The sequence below is a fragment of the Crassostrea angulata genome, chromosome 7 (assembly GCF_025612915.1).
Source record: "Crassostrea angulata isolate pt1a10 chromosome 7, ASM2561291v2, whole genome shotgun sequence".
Taxonomy (NCBI): Eukaryota; Metazoa; Mollusca; class Bivalvia; order Ostreida; family Ostreidae; genus Magallana; species Magallana angulata.
In genome coordinates, this window is record NC_069117.1 from 44,773,260 (window position 1) to 44,789,683 (window position 16,424).

General features: G+C 35.2%; 1 protein-coding gene across 1 annotated transcript; it reads right to left on the reverse strand.

Moving 5' to 3' along the window:
* Window positions 1-1,384: 1,384 nt before the first annotated feature.
* On the reverse strand, window positions 1,385-15,865 carry LOC128155771 (motile sperm domain-containing protein 2-like). The gene is made up of 16 exons (XM_052817622.1): window positions 15,773-15,865; window positions 15,605-15,659; window positions 10,114-10,278; window positions 9,212-9,298; window positions 8,913-9,067; window positions 8,570-8,630; window positions 8,079-8,117; window positions 7,528-7,652; window positions 6,579-6,659; window positions 6,012-6,089; window positions 5,724-5,818; window positions 5,443-5,542; window positions 5,225-5,321; window positions 4,556-4,679; window positions 3,898-3,997; window positions 1,385-2,016 (listed from the first exon to the last, which is right to left on the reverse strand). Exons 1-16 carry the CDS (start codon window positions 15,794-15,796, stop codon window positions 1,810-1,812), a joined length of 1,593 nt encoding a protein of 530 aa, XP_052673582.1. The 5' UTR covers window positions 15,797-15,865; the 3' UTR covers window positions 1,385-1,809.
* Window positions 15,866-16,424: the final 559 nt, after the last annotated feature.

The window sequence follows — 16,424 nt, forward strand, 5'->3', positions numbered from 1 at the left end:
CCCAATTGCTTTTCCTTTATAAACTGTCTTGTCCAAGGAACATGCAATTAAACCCAGGTCTGTTGAATATCGTAGGAACAAACAATTCTTCCTTAGACAGTCTCCTTCATACAGTAGTGTCCGCCCTCTATAACCCCAATCAATACCAAAATGTGGTCGTTTTTAAGAAGACGCGTGCTATTGCTTATTAAAGCGATGCTATCAAGTTGCCGCCATCGGTCTAAATAAATTGTTTTCTGGCGTTGCCTAATTACTGTGCTCCTTCAGTCTTCATTACAGATCAAAGTGCATCTTGTTGAAAAATAATGACATCTAAACATGCTTGAAAGAAAATAATTAATTACAACAGTCAATATAATATTATTAGTTTTAATAGTGTATTTTTTATCATTTCACTGAGTTCTGTGTATAACTTTTCATATAATGGACCGAGTGCTTTATTCTGGGGTTAATAAGTTGATTAGAGTGTCTCTTCTGTGGAGAGAAGACAGCATGTACACAATGACAACAACCAGTTAACCAAATGCTATGTTATAAGATCTTGTCGCATTAATTTCTCAGATTGTGGCGTTTTATCGGTGTACAAGACTGCAGAGTTCTCTAAATCCATGTTATCCATTCCGTTGCCGTGGCAACATGCGTGTTGGGTTTATTTTACCTGTGCGCTACTTTTCATTTTTTTTATTCTGTCAGACCATCCTCTTCATCGCTTCATGTTATTCCATTTTATGTAATTACGGTGTAGGAAAATTCCCACATCTGAATCAATATTGCAATTCTCCATTTTTCTATATAATTTCCTTCAAATACGTCATTTAAGACAAAAATTCCCCAGTGTGATTCTATTCTATTAATTAGTCCTAAATAAAAATTTTCTCATATTTACACGTTATAATTCGTAAACCAGAACTCGTTAGCCACAGAGGATTTTTCAGTTTCTCGTTAATTTTTAGTTATAAGTAACGTTTTGTGGCAACCCACTTTAAAAAATCAACGCACTTTGAAATTAGTTTTTCAAAGTGCGTTATGAGTGCACATCAACATTTTTCTCAATAAAGACACTTAACCAACTTTGAATAGAAAACATATATATCACAATGATTTAATTCTGTTTGTAACGCGACATTTGATTGGATAAAAAAAATTAGTGAAATAACTAAACCTTTTCTTAAAAATATCCCGTATTAAGACTTTGAACAAAAATAATTCAAAGGTGGGTTGCAACAAACGTTCTTTGACCTTTCCTACATCAAAATTTATGATAAAATATTTCATAATCAAACCGTTATTAGATGAAACTACAATTATACATACGGTTAAATCGACTATTTCCGCTAACAATTCCATTGCCGTCGAACACAGGTCAGTACATAACAATTGTAACGAACCTTCTTTTTATTTATTTTTTTCTCATCAAATTGAGCAACGTAACAACATGAATACAACAGCTTAAATAATATCACAGCTTGTTATGTCTTAAAAGCCAGGTAAAAAATAACGAAGCAATGTTTACAGATGTGAGATGTACATAACATAATATGTACCCTGCAAGCATTACCCAAAAATTTGCAATTTCTCGAAAATCACAAAGCTTTAAACATATATTCATTAAAATAATTTCTAAAGAGGCATCAATAAATCAAACTAATTTTGAGGGTGATTTTTTTTTCATCTGAACTAAAACATTCTTGAATTGAATCATGCCAATTTCGGTTTATTTTTCATTTGGATAAAAAAAAATCTTTCATTTTAAAGTTCTCAATTTTTATCAAATTTGACATATTCGGTGGGATTTAGGTGGTGTCTTGTTTAGAAGAGTGTCCCTGAGCAGTAGCGGTCAGCGGTGGAGGAGTTCTGTGGCCCCTCCTCGGCCTTGACCTGGGGTGGTCCTGAATTGGCATACAAATACGTGTAGAGGATGAACACAATGAACAGAACGAGTGTCAGCACTTGTAACAGAATCAGAAGTCTGATGGATTTCTGTAGAGCGAGGTGGCCTTCCATTAGTGAGTCTACCTGTAAAATCAAATAACCTCAAATCTCAAGCTTAAATTATTACAATCCAATTGTGAAAAGCAATAAATGCTGTATTTTTTTTTATTTCATTAATTCAGTTCGCTGCAAAAATGTTCTATTATGAGAATTCTGCATGTATAAATAGGATTTAACAAATTGTTACATTTTATCACCATTTTATTTGTAGAGAGAGAGTTACGTACTATGGAGTATATATAGCAAATCAATTTTTGTACAGGATGACAAGAAAGTAATTTTGCTTCAATATGAGCCTATGAATAGCATTTACCACAAAAATAAGACTAATCGCCATTTTTAATCCATAACCATTTTTGACACTGCAAAGGAAAATTACGATTTGCTGTAGAATTTCAGACATGAAAAATGCAGCTCATATTGCTTTAAACTCCTGTTAATTTGCTATAAAAAATGCCATCTTTTTTAAGAGAAGAATAAATCAATCATTGAATGACTCTGATAGATAAGAAAATCATTAATCGTAATGCTTCATTAAATAAAAAAAAAAATTCCACAGTATGCCAGAGGCAAACCAGATTCTGTTCGATGCATTGTGATTTCTTGTAACTAAATTAAGCAAAAACCTGCAACACGGTATCAAAAGAATACTTATTACTTATTCACAGAGGGTGCTAAAATAACATAAACTCTAATATAATGTCATTTCTGGAGCATACAGAGTACAGATAAGGATCATCTTCCATTACATTAACTCCTAATAGATGTTCCCCCAGAGGGAGTCTGCACATTTACTGGGAAATAACAAAGTGGGGCATCCAGGAAAAGATAACCATTACGTAGCACTAAATGCAATGATTATTGCCCCTTTTGTTAAAAAGAAGTGGAAATGAATTCCTGAGAGATAAAAAAGTTCTCAAGCAGTGCAATTGGAGTAGTTTCAAACCTGGGAGTCTTTTTGTTTTTACTGAGTTTGCACTAATTACTCTTTGCTGAAATGACAAGATGCAGGATGAAAAAGGTTAATGACCAGAAATGTCATTGTAATCTCCTCTCTCACTAATGCTTCATGTTCATTTTACTCACTACAAGTAAATATGTTTGTTTGGTTGCCTAGGGAACGATGACATGCCTGCAGGACATTTCGTGGGAAAATCAAACAATCCTTAACAAATGATGGCTATAATTATTGGAGCCTCCAACACAATGATATGGGCTATGTGTTCAGTCATATCTATTTACATTTCGACAAAGACAGACATTTATCAATATCAAACATTTTAAATTGGCTGCTCCAACTTGTTGTATTAGGTAAAAATATTTCCGGTTATTTGAAAATCTGATAATTGAAATCAAAATTACACAAATCATTGTACTGTAATTAGAAATATCAAACAACAAAATATCATGCTCAGGTATTCTGAGAATCGAGATCAATAAGTGATTTTTGACCTTCGTGGAATTGACCTAGAGTCATAACAAGGTCACAGGCTTCAGATAATCCTCTGTACAGCTCTGAAGGCAAACTGTTACCGCTACCTACAGTTCTATAATGGTTATATTGATTTTAAAGTCTTTAAATAAAAAATCTAAAAAAAAAAAAAAAACAATTAAAAGCTCTTTCCTCTTTGACATGAAATAGCTTGCTGATCAATATCCACCATCATGCCTCTCCTCACACAGAATGCATGCACACATTATTACAGGCACAATTCAGAAATATTCCCTGGAGGGAAGGGGGTGTCTATGACCTTCTTTAGGTAACTCTAATATACAAATTTAACAAATCTGAATCATGTATTCCTTTCCCATTGGGGACTGAAGTTGCCCCCCCCCCCTTCTTATTTTCTCCACTGGATCTATACATATATTATCTGCTGTCACTGTTACAAGAATGGTACATACCTTGGAGTTGAGGGCTGTAATCTGGTCATCAGCAGAGAGAACGGATACCGTGTCACCGGAGTATCTGCTGTCCGAACGCTTCACTTGCACACAGCGTAACCTACAACAGAATTCACTGTTAACTGTTTTTTGTGAAACTACCAAAATATAAAGAAGACTTTAAAAAATACAGTAACTCCTTGTTATAATGCCCATATTTCCCCTTTACTTTCATAGACCCAATTTCCGTCCTTTATATAGAACACAACTATAAGGCTTTTCCTCTGTATCTGCTCATATGTTGCTGACCCAGTTTTTTTTGGGGGGGGGGGGGGGGCTATTTTTTTTTCCTTTTTCCCTCTTCTTTCATGAAAAATTTTTAAGGTTCCAGTGATCAGAAATATCAAATTGACATAAATGAATAAATGTATGTACATGTTTAATAACTATAATTATAGCACAGGTTCCACTTAATCTGATAGCAGTTAAACTGGTATTTCAGTTATTCTGTTATACATATGTAATAACAAAACACAAAATCATTTCTTATGCATCTCTTTTTTCTGATGATCTGATTAAAAAAATGTCATTTTTGGTAAATGTGATAGGATTGTGACCGTGTGATAATGCTATAGGGTCCAGATATAAAATTTCATTGGAACATTGTATCTTTTTGTACCTATGATCCATGATGTTTTCCCTGGGAACAGTTTTCCAGTACTCAGACATATTATCAGGGGGATCACCATTAAGTTCTACAGCCATGATCAAGAATTTGTCTTTGTCCACTCCAAGATGATGTTCTGAAACATGGAAGATATGGGCTATTAATTATCTCATTACATACTTTACTGAATAAGATGTTGCAATACTACTGTATATTCCATTATGTGAGTACTTAATTCCGCAATCCTGCTGGTTTGTATCAAATCGCGAGAATATAAATCCACGATGTGGAATTTTTCTCCTTATTTCTTATAGTTATCAACTCTCAGAAAATTTGGCGAGATTTTAAAATCCACAAAGAATGCTTCTTCAAATTTTACACGCATATTAATTCCTCGCGTTTAATTAGGAATCTACAGTATGTTTATATTTATATTGCAAACTGTTTATCTTATGGCAAATTATTTATCTTATTGCACAATGTTTTCATTTACTGTAAATCTTTGTTAAGGTATATTCATCTGTGTACCTTTCTGACATGTACATGTGTATCAAAATATATTGGTATGAGGTTATTCCTTTTCTTTTTCAATTAAAGTAAAATGTATAAATAAGAATTAAATATATTGTAAAGGATTACATACGAAGGGAGACAATTCAACTCAGGACTTTTACACTGTACCTTGATAAAGATAAACATAGACTTTTTCTATAGACCCTGGTTTCACAATGCCAGAACTTGGTCGAACTTTGTATTTCTCTGGTGATGTTGTCTTTACCTAGAAATAAAAAGGTATGGTATATGCACTTAAATAGCAGCACAAAGACAAATTTTGTCCTATTCAAAGAAAAAATTGCATCCATACATGTATGCATTCAAAACTAGTTAGACATGTTTACTTTGTATGCAATGGGATATGGCAGCGTGTTCTTAAGGGAAATGACATCATGAGCGTCTTTACCATCTTCATCTGTGACAAACCTTAGTTCCTCTGCAGGACTACGAAACCAAAATATTTCAGTATAATGATTATTTGTACATGTACTTATTTGTATAGTTTGTAAGTTAATCTCTATTCAATTCAAACTGTAACTTCATGTGAACATTGAAATAAACAAAAACAAACACATGTAACATTCAATATCTCTCCACAAAATATCTGAGTAACAGGGGCACTGACCTAATGGTAAGAAGTCTGCCCATGAATGAGTTTCCCTCTTGATTTCCCCCTCCAGGACCTGCGTTCCTGTTTATGTTACTCAGGGAACTCTTATTCTGAAATTGAACTTGCTCATTGTAATACGAGTTATCAATATTGTAACACACAGCTTGTCTTTACAATCATACAATTACTGTCTGTTCTTCTTATTCTAGGTCAAAAGTCCTAGCTTTATTGTTTTGCTCATTTTATTTCACATGATATTTAACACTGGGTCTTCATATATATAAAACATGCACATGTACCCACCACTCTGACATAACTGTTCTCTATGGAATCTGCATTGAAGCTTTGATACAAAGGTGAATCCTGGTCAGCAAATGTTACCTAAACAGATAAAAACTTATAAATGAACTACTCTTCTGGGTATTCTCTGTGAATGTATAGTTTTAACAATAAAAAGTTCAATCCTTCTCAAAGCCATGAAGGTGCATAGGGCTGGTGCTTATACACGGTTTCCCTGGTGCTAAGCAGATGAGAGCCTTTGATTCCCCCTGGATGGGACACAAATGCACTGCAGGTTAACTCCAAGCATAAGCCTAACCTAATGTCAGCTATGTGGACTGAGACAATGTAGATAAAAGGCACAACACACAACATCAATTCACTACAGCAGGGCTTGAACCAGCTTCCTTTGGGTTCCTGGCCAAACACCTACATGACCACTCCTAACACCTCTGACCACTGAACCACGTGCTCCACAAAATGTATAGTTTACAAATTCTGAAATTCCTTTCCATTTTCTGTGGTTTCAATCATATAGAATCCATCAAATATAAAACATGAGTGTATACAGGTAGAAGCATGCCTACTTACCCTTTTCTTTGATGCATCACTATTTTGATTGTCCTCATTTTCTCTCTCTTCTGAGGGTACATATTTGTATTCAAATGTATCCTGAAAAAGAAAACGTTTCAAGTTACAATCACAATTACATGGACCTGAAAGCTACTGTAAAGTCTTATGAATAGTACACACTTTTTTCGGCCAAAGAAATTAGATCAAAGGGGGGGGGGGGGGGGTGCCTATACATAATTATACATAAAACAAAATTTTATCCCATTTTTTCATTGCATGTTTCTAGAAACTGCTGGAGTAAAATTTCTATTCTAAAGGACTATATATGATATGGGCCTAAAATGGCCCCCTAAAATGAATATCATCATTTTACTGTGATTCTTTGTTTTCTTTGTACAGATATATACATGTATGTTATGTTTTTACTTAATGTTCATTTTGATTCAAGTGCCCACAATTTAGAAATATTACATTGTAAAGACAACCTTTTCCCGCCATTTTTGCCTTTTTAGCATAAAACAGCTTGTTTTCAAGCAGTTTTTCTTTCAGAAAACATAGAGCTAACAAAAAATTTTAATCAGAGATATATCTAGCCAAGACTAATAAGTGACAAAAAAATTTTCCTTGTTCAAGCTTGCGCTCTCTATTTCTCATTTGTAAAAAGATGAGAAAAATTTTTGACTGATTTTGATTGAATTATAGAAATAGCGCCCCTTCTGACGTCATATACTGCAAGTAAATCAAATAAATAGGTGAAAAATATATTTTATATCAACTCTTCTAAAAAATAACATAACATTTTATTGTACCCAAAACACTTTAAAAAATGGCGAATTATGTGGGCCAAATTTAACTCATATTATATATAGTTCTTTGATAGACTTTATGATAATTGTTATTAATTTAAAAAAAATTGACTAATGTTAATATGTCTATATTGCTTGAATGCAAGCTTTGTGTGACTTACAGTGCCCCCCATATGCTCCGGTAGGTTCTCCTTGGCTATGTATTGCTGTATATCACTCTTATTCACAAATTTCAGCTTCTTCTGGGCCTCGGGACTTAACCAGGTTTTCACAACTTTCCATGCAGCTATCATATTGAGAGAGAAAATCAATTATATCATTCTGATCTTTCATAAAGAGTGCAAAACAAATTAATGAAAGAAGATGTCAGTTATTTCATTTGAAATATAGGATTATCACAAAAAAACAAAATTACATGTAACAAAAATTAACATATACCGGTACAAATATGTTTTTGGTTGATAAATTGATTTCTTTTAATCTACTGTGGAATCATTTTTATCAGTGGGGGTCAATGTTTGTGGGTAGCCAAAATTTTCCTGGTTCGTAGTGATGTAATTTTGTTGGTAGTTTAATCAGGAATTTTAATAAATATTGGACAAATCATTGTATATAGGTTTGTGGGGAACATTGGTTCCCCACAAGTATGATGATTCCACAGTGAATATTTTTTAAAATATTTTCGCAACATCAAATAAAATAAAATATCTACCGTTAAACAACCATGGCATTTCATAGATCAGAAGGTATCCTAAAACAGAGTGAATATAAAATATCAAATTCAGATTTCTTCACCAAAAGTTTTTTCAATGGATCTTGAGAATTCCTTTGAGCCTTTAATAAATTTACAAATATCAATAATTAAACGAAAATTCACTTCAATTTTCTGTGACTACGCCTGTAAATAATCCAGATTTTTGTATCATAAATGTAAATTGATGATCTAGGGATTTCCAATGGAAAGAAATGAAGAAATATGCTTCTAAACATATTTTATCTCAAAATCAAAATTGATTGAATAGTTACAGCAATTGTTTGTTTTGATTATGCATGTACATACATTTGATAAGGTAATTTTAAAAGAAGTACAAAATTTAAAAGAATTGGAACACTTTTTAAGACATAGCAATAAATTAAGGAAGGACAATTAAGACACATAGTGATGACACATTTCTCTGGAATTTGAAACGCTGATTTACTTACCAAGTAAAGCAGGATAATAAATTTTGAAGGAAGTAATGACAAATTTAATCATTTCCATGTCCTACAACAGGAAGAAAATCATTGATTGTATGATATCATTGATATTATTCAATTAAAAAGCAGAAACCCTGCACTCTTCAGACATTAGTCTGTTTGGAGTTACAATTTTACATCCTAGTGATTATAAGAATAAGTGGATAAAGAGTACCGGTACTTCCTGTTCCTCATATTTACAAAGATAATGCAAACCAGGAACACAAAAATTGTATAAATAAGGAAAATGCATTTGATTTGTTCGACATTATACAAATTAACATGGATCTGTAGAGGTCATACTAATTACCAGATTTGAAATTCCTGTGTTTGTCATATCAAACAGCAGCACTAGTTCATCCTCTGGACTTTCATTGTATGCAGTCTCAAAACAAAAGCCGAAGAACTTCTTTATCAATGGAAGTGTATTAGGGTCTTTTTTGTGTTTTGCTATTTTTAGCCATACTGTAAACATACATGCATTGTGTCATGCAGAGTATCAAAAGACAAAACAAATAATTAAGAAAAATGTGCTTTCGTCAAGAATCCATAAATCATAATAAATAAATAATCATATGCAAATATTGAATAACGATTTTGGAGTCTTACTAATTTTCCGCCCTTCTTTATCTGTTTTATGAAAATACATGGCACCTATATCCCAAAACTCTTGTGGAAATGATGCCTCTGTCAAGTCTATATGTAAGAATTCAAAAATTTGTTGACTTAATTGAACCATCAATTTAAAAAGAATATTTGTCGATCAGTACAAACAACATACGAAGATAAAAAGCATCATACAAATATGAGAAGTTCCAATAACTTGGGCAGATAATTTATCTCTGAAGAGTTTTATTGATCATGGTCTATAATACTCTCCTTGGACTATAATGGACAAAAGTCTGTACCAAGTTATTGTTTCAGCCACTTTTTGGCAATTTTTAATGAAAATTAACATACATGTCAATTAAGTACAATTAAAATCAATAAAAGGGGAAGAATTCAAGATTTGTTCATTGATACTTCTTCTGCTTTTACCCAGATAAACACACAGGAATGCATGAAAAACCAATTTCTTTCGGAGATTTATAAAGAGAAATGTTTACATCTTTTCTCTATTCAAAAGTACTCAAGAAAACTCACACAATTTTTTAACATTAGCATCCTTTTAATTTTCATCTCCATTGCAATGCAAAATTCCTATATCCATTTTATATTTGGATATTATTAAAATCTAATCGAGGCAATGGAGAGGGTGTTCAAAACAGTAAATCTGGACTTTTTGCGTTTTACTGAATGCAGTTAGGCACAAAGGTAATTTTTTATTATCGAAATATAATCCAAAAAGTGCTGAATTCAGAAACTTAGGACAGAGTATAGTATTTGAGAGGTTTATATATATGTATTATTTCGTTTTGCAGAAATCATTGGCTAATCAAATATTCCAATGAGTTTGAGAAATTTTTTTGGGTAGAATCCTGACTTTGTAAAAGGCAAAGAACGGTACTCACCCCTGACACCTATTTCTTTTCTCCATTTCAAAGCTTCATGCAGCCTGTCAGCTGCATCCTGAATGGTTTCTGTTTTCCGTATGAATTGACTGACATATAAATCATTTGAATTAATGTTGTCCACATCTCTCTGGTCATAAACACCTTTCTTCACAAATTCATCAGCTGCAAGGGGATAAAGCATATATCAGTATTATGTTCATATTATTTAAAGCTGCTTGGTCCAATTTTATATCAAATTTTATGTAAGCTTTAAAACAATGTTAAGCTTAGTATATGTGTATAATAGGCACTGCAGTAATTTTCCTGGTCAAATTAGACCATACTTCAATGGGAAAATGATAAACAAAATTTGATTACAAAACAAACTTTACATTAGAGGGTACTGTGTTAATTAATTTGCCCCTTAAAAGATTCGCTACTGACATCCAGGCAGGATAAAATAAAGAAAGCATTTGAAGTTTTAAAAAAATGATTGTCAAATCAAAAATAAAAATGTGGCTGTGAACATTTTTTCCACTAATATCTTTCCAAGGTTTGTTTTGTTTAGAATTGATGCATAGTATGCAGGTTGAATAAACCCTATCAATCAGGGGATGAATTTATTACAGAAATCAAACTGTAATGATTATATGTAAGAACAATAACTCTGTATGTAATGTATCTTTGGATTATTGCCCTTGATTAAAAGAGTCTGAAATGCATAGTGTGTTCCATGTGATGGGTCATTGACAATCGATATTAATCTATAGTAATCCAGTGCTTAAGGATACTACATTGGCGACGAGGATTGTGAATAGACTCTATGATTTAGAATGGCGCAGTTAATTACGACTGATTTAGGGGGAATTCCTACATTTGATTGTGATGGAGAACCGACTACGGTAGGGGTCAGATGGCAAAAATGGCGCAGAGCTTTTGAGTTATTTGTTGTCGGTAAAGGGATAGAAAATGCGGCACAGAAGAGAGCATTATTATTGCATTGCGGAGGTATGAAGATGCAAGATATATATTTCACATTTCCCGCGGCTCGCGAACCTGATGGAGATGAGACGGTGTACGACATAGCTATGGAACAACTTGACAACTACTTCCGGCCTAGAGTAAACACACCATTCGAAAGGCATGGATTTCGTTTGATGACACAAGAACCGACAGAGAGTGTGGATCAGTTTGTGACTCGATTGAAACAGAAAGCGCAACATTGTAATTTTGACAATGCAGACGAACATATTAGGGATCAAGTCATCGAAAAATGCAAATCATCTCACTTACGTAGGAAATTACTGGAAAGAGGGGGTGATTTGACACTCGAGCAAACGTTAACTACAGCAAGGGCTTTTGAACAAAGTCAACAACAAGCTACCGGAATTGAAGGAGGAAGGAATTCAGAAGCTTTTGTGAATAAAGTAAGTGTACGAAAACACAAACCGAACTCAAGTATAACTTGTTATAGGTGTGGTCAAAGAGGACACATTAAGTCAGATCCAGCATGTCCAGCCATCGGTCAAAAATGTCTTAAATGCAACAAGCCCGATCACTTTGCTAAGTGCTGTAAATCGTTCACACCAAAGACTCACAATTATAGTCACAAATATTCCGGACGCAGCAAACCGAAGCCACGAGTTAGACTGGTGGACACAACAGACCAGGAGGACTCTGATGAAGCTTATGCATTTACATTGTCTATGGATAACCCACAAGAAACACTTGAAACACTTACAGTCAATGGACCGTATCACCCAACCGTAACCACAAATAGTGGTGGAGTAAAAGATATTGTGATGATTGTCGACTCTGGTGCTAGTTGTAACGTACTGGATCACTCCTTATGGGAGGAGTTAAAGAAGAAAAGAGTAAGATGTACGTCACAGCGATCTAGTAAAAAACTTTATCCGTATGGAAGTTCAAAACCACTGGACACCCTAGGAAGCTTTATGGCAGACATTTCAGTGGGAAATTCTTCAGTGAAAGCAGAGTTCATTGTGATTCAAGGTAAAGGACAGGCCCTGTTAGGACATAAAACAGCAACAGAGCTCGGAATTCTGAAGGTGGCACATGCAAATTTCCTGTCAGAAGCCAATATATTTACCAAATATGAAAAGTACTTTAATGGTGTGGGAAAATTAAAGAACTTTAAGTTGATGTTACATATAGATGAGAATGTTACACCTGTAGCACAGCAAGTCAGGAGGATTCCATTCGCTATGAGGGAGAAGGTTGAGGCAAAACTCAAGGAGTTACAGGACATGGACATCATTGAGCCAGTTGAGGGACCATCATCTTGGGTCAGCCCTATTGTTGTCACACCGAAGCAGTCTGGAGATATTCGTCTGTGCGTGGACATGAGGCAAGCTAATGAGGCCATTATTAGAGAGAGACATCCAATACCTACCATTGATGAGATCCTGCATGAGCTAAATGGGAGTTGTATTTTCAGCAAGTTAGACCTTAAGTGGGGTTTTCATCAATTGGAGTTAGCTGATGAATCTCGTGACATTACCACTTTTGTTACTCATATTGGACTGTTTCGCTACAAGAGACTTAGTTTTGGTGTCACGTCTGCACCTGAGATTTATCAGCACACCATTCAGCAGGCACTTCATGGATGTGACGGAGTGAGAAATATGTCGGACGACATTATTGTACATGCCAAAACAATGGAAGAGCACGACCGCAGATTGCTAGCTGTGATTGAGAAATTAGGCAGCAAGGGATTAACATTTAATAAGGAAAAATGTCAACTTCGTCTCCGAAAACTAGAGTTCATGGGACACGTCTTATCAGACAAAGGAATCGACCCGACCCGAGAGAAGGTGAAAGCTATAGTAGAAGCTAGACCACCAACAAACGCATCAGAAGTCAGAAGTTTCCTGGGATTGGTTACCTATTGTGGAAAGTTCATTCCAAACCTAGCATCACTGTCAGAACCGTTGAGACTTTTGACGAGGAAAAACCAACCATTTACTTGGGGTCCTGAACAAGACAAAGCATTCCGAAAGCTGAAGACAAGTTTATCGAAAGCTGAGACTTTAGGATATTTTGATCCAAAAGCGAGAACTCAAGTGATAGCGGATGCCAGTCCTGTGGGGCTTGGTGCAGTGTTAGTACAGATACAACAGGGAGAGCCCCGTATTATTTGCTTTGCAAGCAAAAGTTTGACAGATGTTGAAAGAAGATACTCGCAGACCGAGAAAGAAGCCCTAGCACTGGTGTGGGCGTGTGAACGCTTTTACATGTATTTGTATGGCATCGAGTTTGATTTGCTGACAGACCATAAGCCTTTACAGTTCATTTACAGCAAGAAATCAAACCCGTGTGCACGCATTCAGCGATGGGTATTGAGACTCCAACCCTTTCAGTTCACAGTAAAGTATATTCCCGGACACAAGAATGTTGCTGATGTACTTTCTCGACTGTGTATATATAAATCTGATGCACCCTCACCAAGTGAAATATCAGAGGATTTTGTGAGATTCGTGGCTCTGCAAGCCGTACCAAGAACCTTGACAATTCAGGAGGTGGAGAAAGAGTCCGCTGGAGATCTTGAGCTACACAGAGTGAAAGAAGCCTTACTAACTGGAAATTGGACAGATTGTGAGGAAAGCTACGTATCCGTTAAAACTGAACTGTGCAGCATAGGAAAGGTGATCCTCAGAGGTACACGTATTGTGATTCCAACCAGTTTGAGGGAGAGAGTTTTAAGCGCTGCTCATGAGGGACACCAAGGAATCACTAAAACCAAACAACGACTGAGAGAGAAAGTATGGTGGCCAAAGATTGACAGTGATGCTGAACGTGTTTGCAAGAAATGTTACGCATGTCAAGTAGTAGGAGGTCCATCGTCACCTGAGCCGTTACGCCGTAAAGTGCTTCCAGATTATCCATGGCAAGCTACAGCAATTGATCTAATGGGACCGTTTCCAACAGGAGAATCAGTATTGGTGTATGTGGACTATTACAGCCGTTTCTTTGAAACTTTCATTTTGAAGAACACAGGATCAACCAAAATCATTGAGTGTTTGGAGGAGATTTTTGCTCGATATGGTATTCCTGACACCCTGAGGAGTGACAATGGAGCCCAGTTTCGTTCTGCAGAATTTGAAAAGTTTTTAGAAGAATACAGCATCAACCATGAAACATCAACACCTTATTGGCCACAAGCTAATGGAGAAGTCGAGCGACAGAACAAGACCTTACTCAAGGCTATCAGGACAGCTCATGTTGAGGGAAAGGATTGGAAAAAGGAGTTACCAAAATTTCTATCAGCTTATAGAAACACACCACATACAGTAACTGGAGTTGCACCAAACAAACTCATTTTCCGATATCCAGTGAAGACCAAGATTCCCAGTTTTACAGAGAGAGATGAGGGAGATATCCGAGTTAAAGACTGGATAAAAAAGAAGAAAGAGAAAGAATATGCAGACAAGAGTAGAAACGCAAAATACAGCCAAGTACAAGTTGGAGACCGAGTGTTGGTTCAGCAGCCAAAAGAAAATAAACTTTCACCTGCCTTTGAGACAAAACCGTATGAGGTCGTTGGACGTACAGGAAATGAAGTTTTGCTGAAGGCACCACATGGAGGTACATATCGCAGGAACGTAAAGCAAGTGAAAAATCTGGAGATTGACGGTAGCGTTCCACTTGATGATGCAGACGATGTGACTGACCTAGATCTTCCACAAAGTAAACTACCAGATGATGGGGACAACCTGAAGATCACTGACATGGACGATGACCAGAAGATTGAGACAGACCGTGGAGACTCTGTGCGTACAAGACCAGTTCGGCAACACAAGTTACCGGATCGGTTCAAAGACTTTGTTTTGACATAAAGTGAAAATTTTATGGACTGTTTAAAAAGTTTTGACGCAACTCATTTCAGTGAATTTTATTTTGATTTTGGACTTTAAAGTTAAAACTCATTTCAGTTTAAATTTCAAATAAATTTGAATTATGTTTAAATTTAAGAAAAGGAGGAATGTAATGATTATATGTAAGAACAATAACTCTGTATGTAATGTATCTTTGGATTATTGCCCTTGATTAAAAGAGTCTGAAATGCATAGTGTGTTCCATGTGATGGGTCATTGACAATCGATATTAATCTATAGTAATCCAGTGCTTAAGGATACTACACAAACAAATATTCCCTTTTCTAAACACTCCCCTGAATTGTCATGATGCATTTTATTGTGTTGTCATACTGAAATTATTTTCATTTATTTTGACTATTTCCATCTTTGAAAGGAGACGGATATTGCTGGTGTAAATGCCAGTTGGCGAAAGCCAGAACTTTCTAAGATAAATCAAACAGTTTTTTAAAAATTGCTGGCATAAAAAATTAGTACATTTTTCAATTTTTTCCTTTTAGCTTTAAAACTAGAGAGTTTGACAAAGTACCCTTTGCATTCATTCAAAAGAGACTTTAATTGTTCAAGAAACAATGGCCATTTGTTTGCACGTGTGACTGTTGTGTCAACGATACCTTTGTACTTTTGATTGTAAACATTCCTCAATTTATCTGCTCGTGTTCTGGGACTCTGTCAAAAGACAATACAACATTAAGTACATCGTTTCTTTATAGACATGGTTATCTCACAATAGTTTACTTAAACAATAACAATGGGTTTTAAAAGAAAATAACGGTTCATACATCATCACCGTCCCCTTCCGCCATCGTATCGTCGTCTGTTGACCGTTGTGTTCCGTTCTCTGCACCCAAACAATGTGCGAATGTCGATCCCGATGTAAAAAAAAAAGAAGTAAAAGAGGGTGGATCTAGTGGGGGGTGGGGGGGGGGTGGGATCAGGTGAGGACGGGGATCTGGAGCCCTGCTACCGGGAAATTTAAGTAGTTATACCAAAATAGGCTCCTGGCAATCATAAAATTTTGTTATCATTCGGACCCGGCCCTGCAAATTTTTTCTTGATCCGCACATGTCAAAAAAATGATGATGTTATAATATTCTTATTGAAAAAAAATGCCTAAGATATGCATGTTTAAATGAACTTTTAGCTTTAATAAAGAAGTGGTTATTTCACCAAAGTGTGTATAAAAAAGGTAATGTTATCATATGTAAACTACATCGATTAAATAATCTTGATTTTATACATGTATATCTATCAAAATCAATCTCTCTCTCTCTCTCTCTCTCTCTCTCTCTCTCTCTCTCTCTCTCTCTCTCTCTCTCTCTCTCTCTCATACAAAAATATCATGAAGTATGAATGGACCGTTCTGTTGAATGATCAATTAATTATTAAAGACAGAATTAGTTTTAATTGTCTTTGGTTTTAACATGAAAGGGA

Coding starts and splice junctions, on each gene's coding strand:
- LOC128155771 (XM_052817622.1), bottom strand. CDS start 15,796: ATGGCGGAAGGGGACGGTGATGAT. Junction 10,279..15,604: donor TTACAATCAAAAGTACAAAG/GTATCGTTGACA, acceptor ATCCCCTTGCAG/CTGATGAATTTGTGAAGAAA. Junction 4,680..5,224: donor CTATGTTTATCTTTATCAAG/GTACAGTGTAAA, acceptor TCCATGTTTCAG/AACATCATCTTGGAGTGGAC.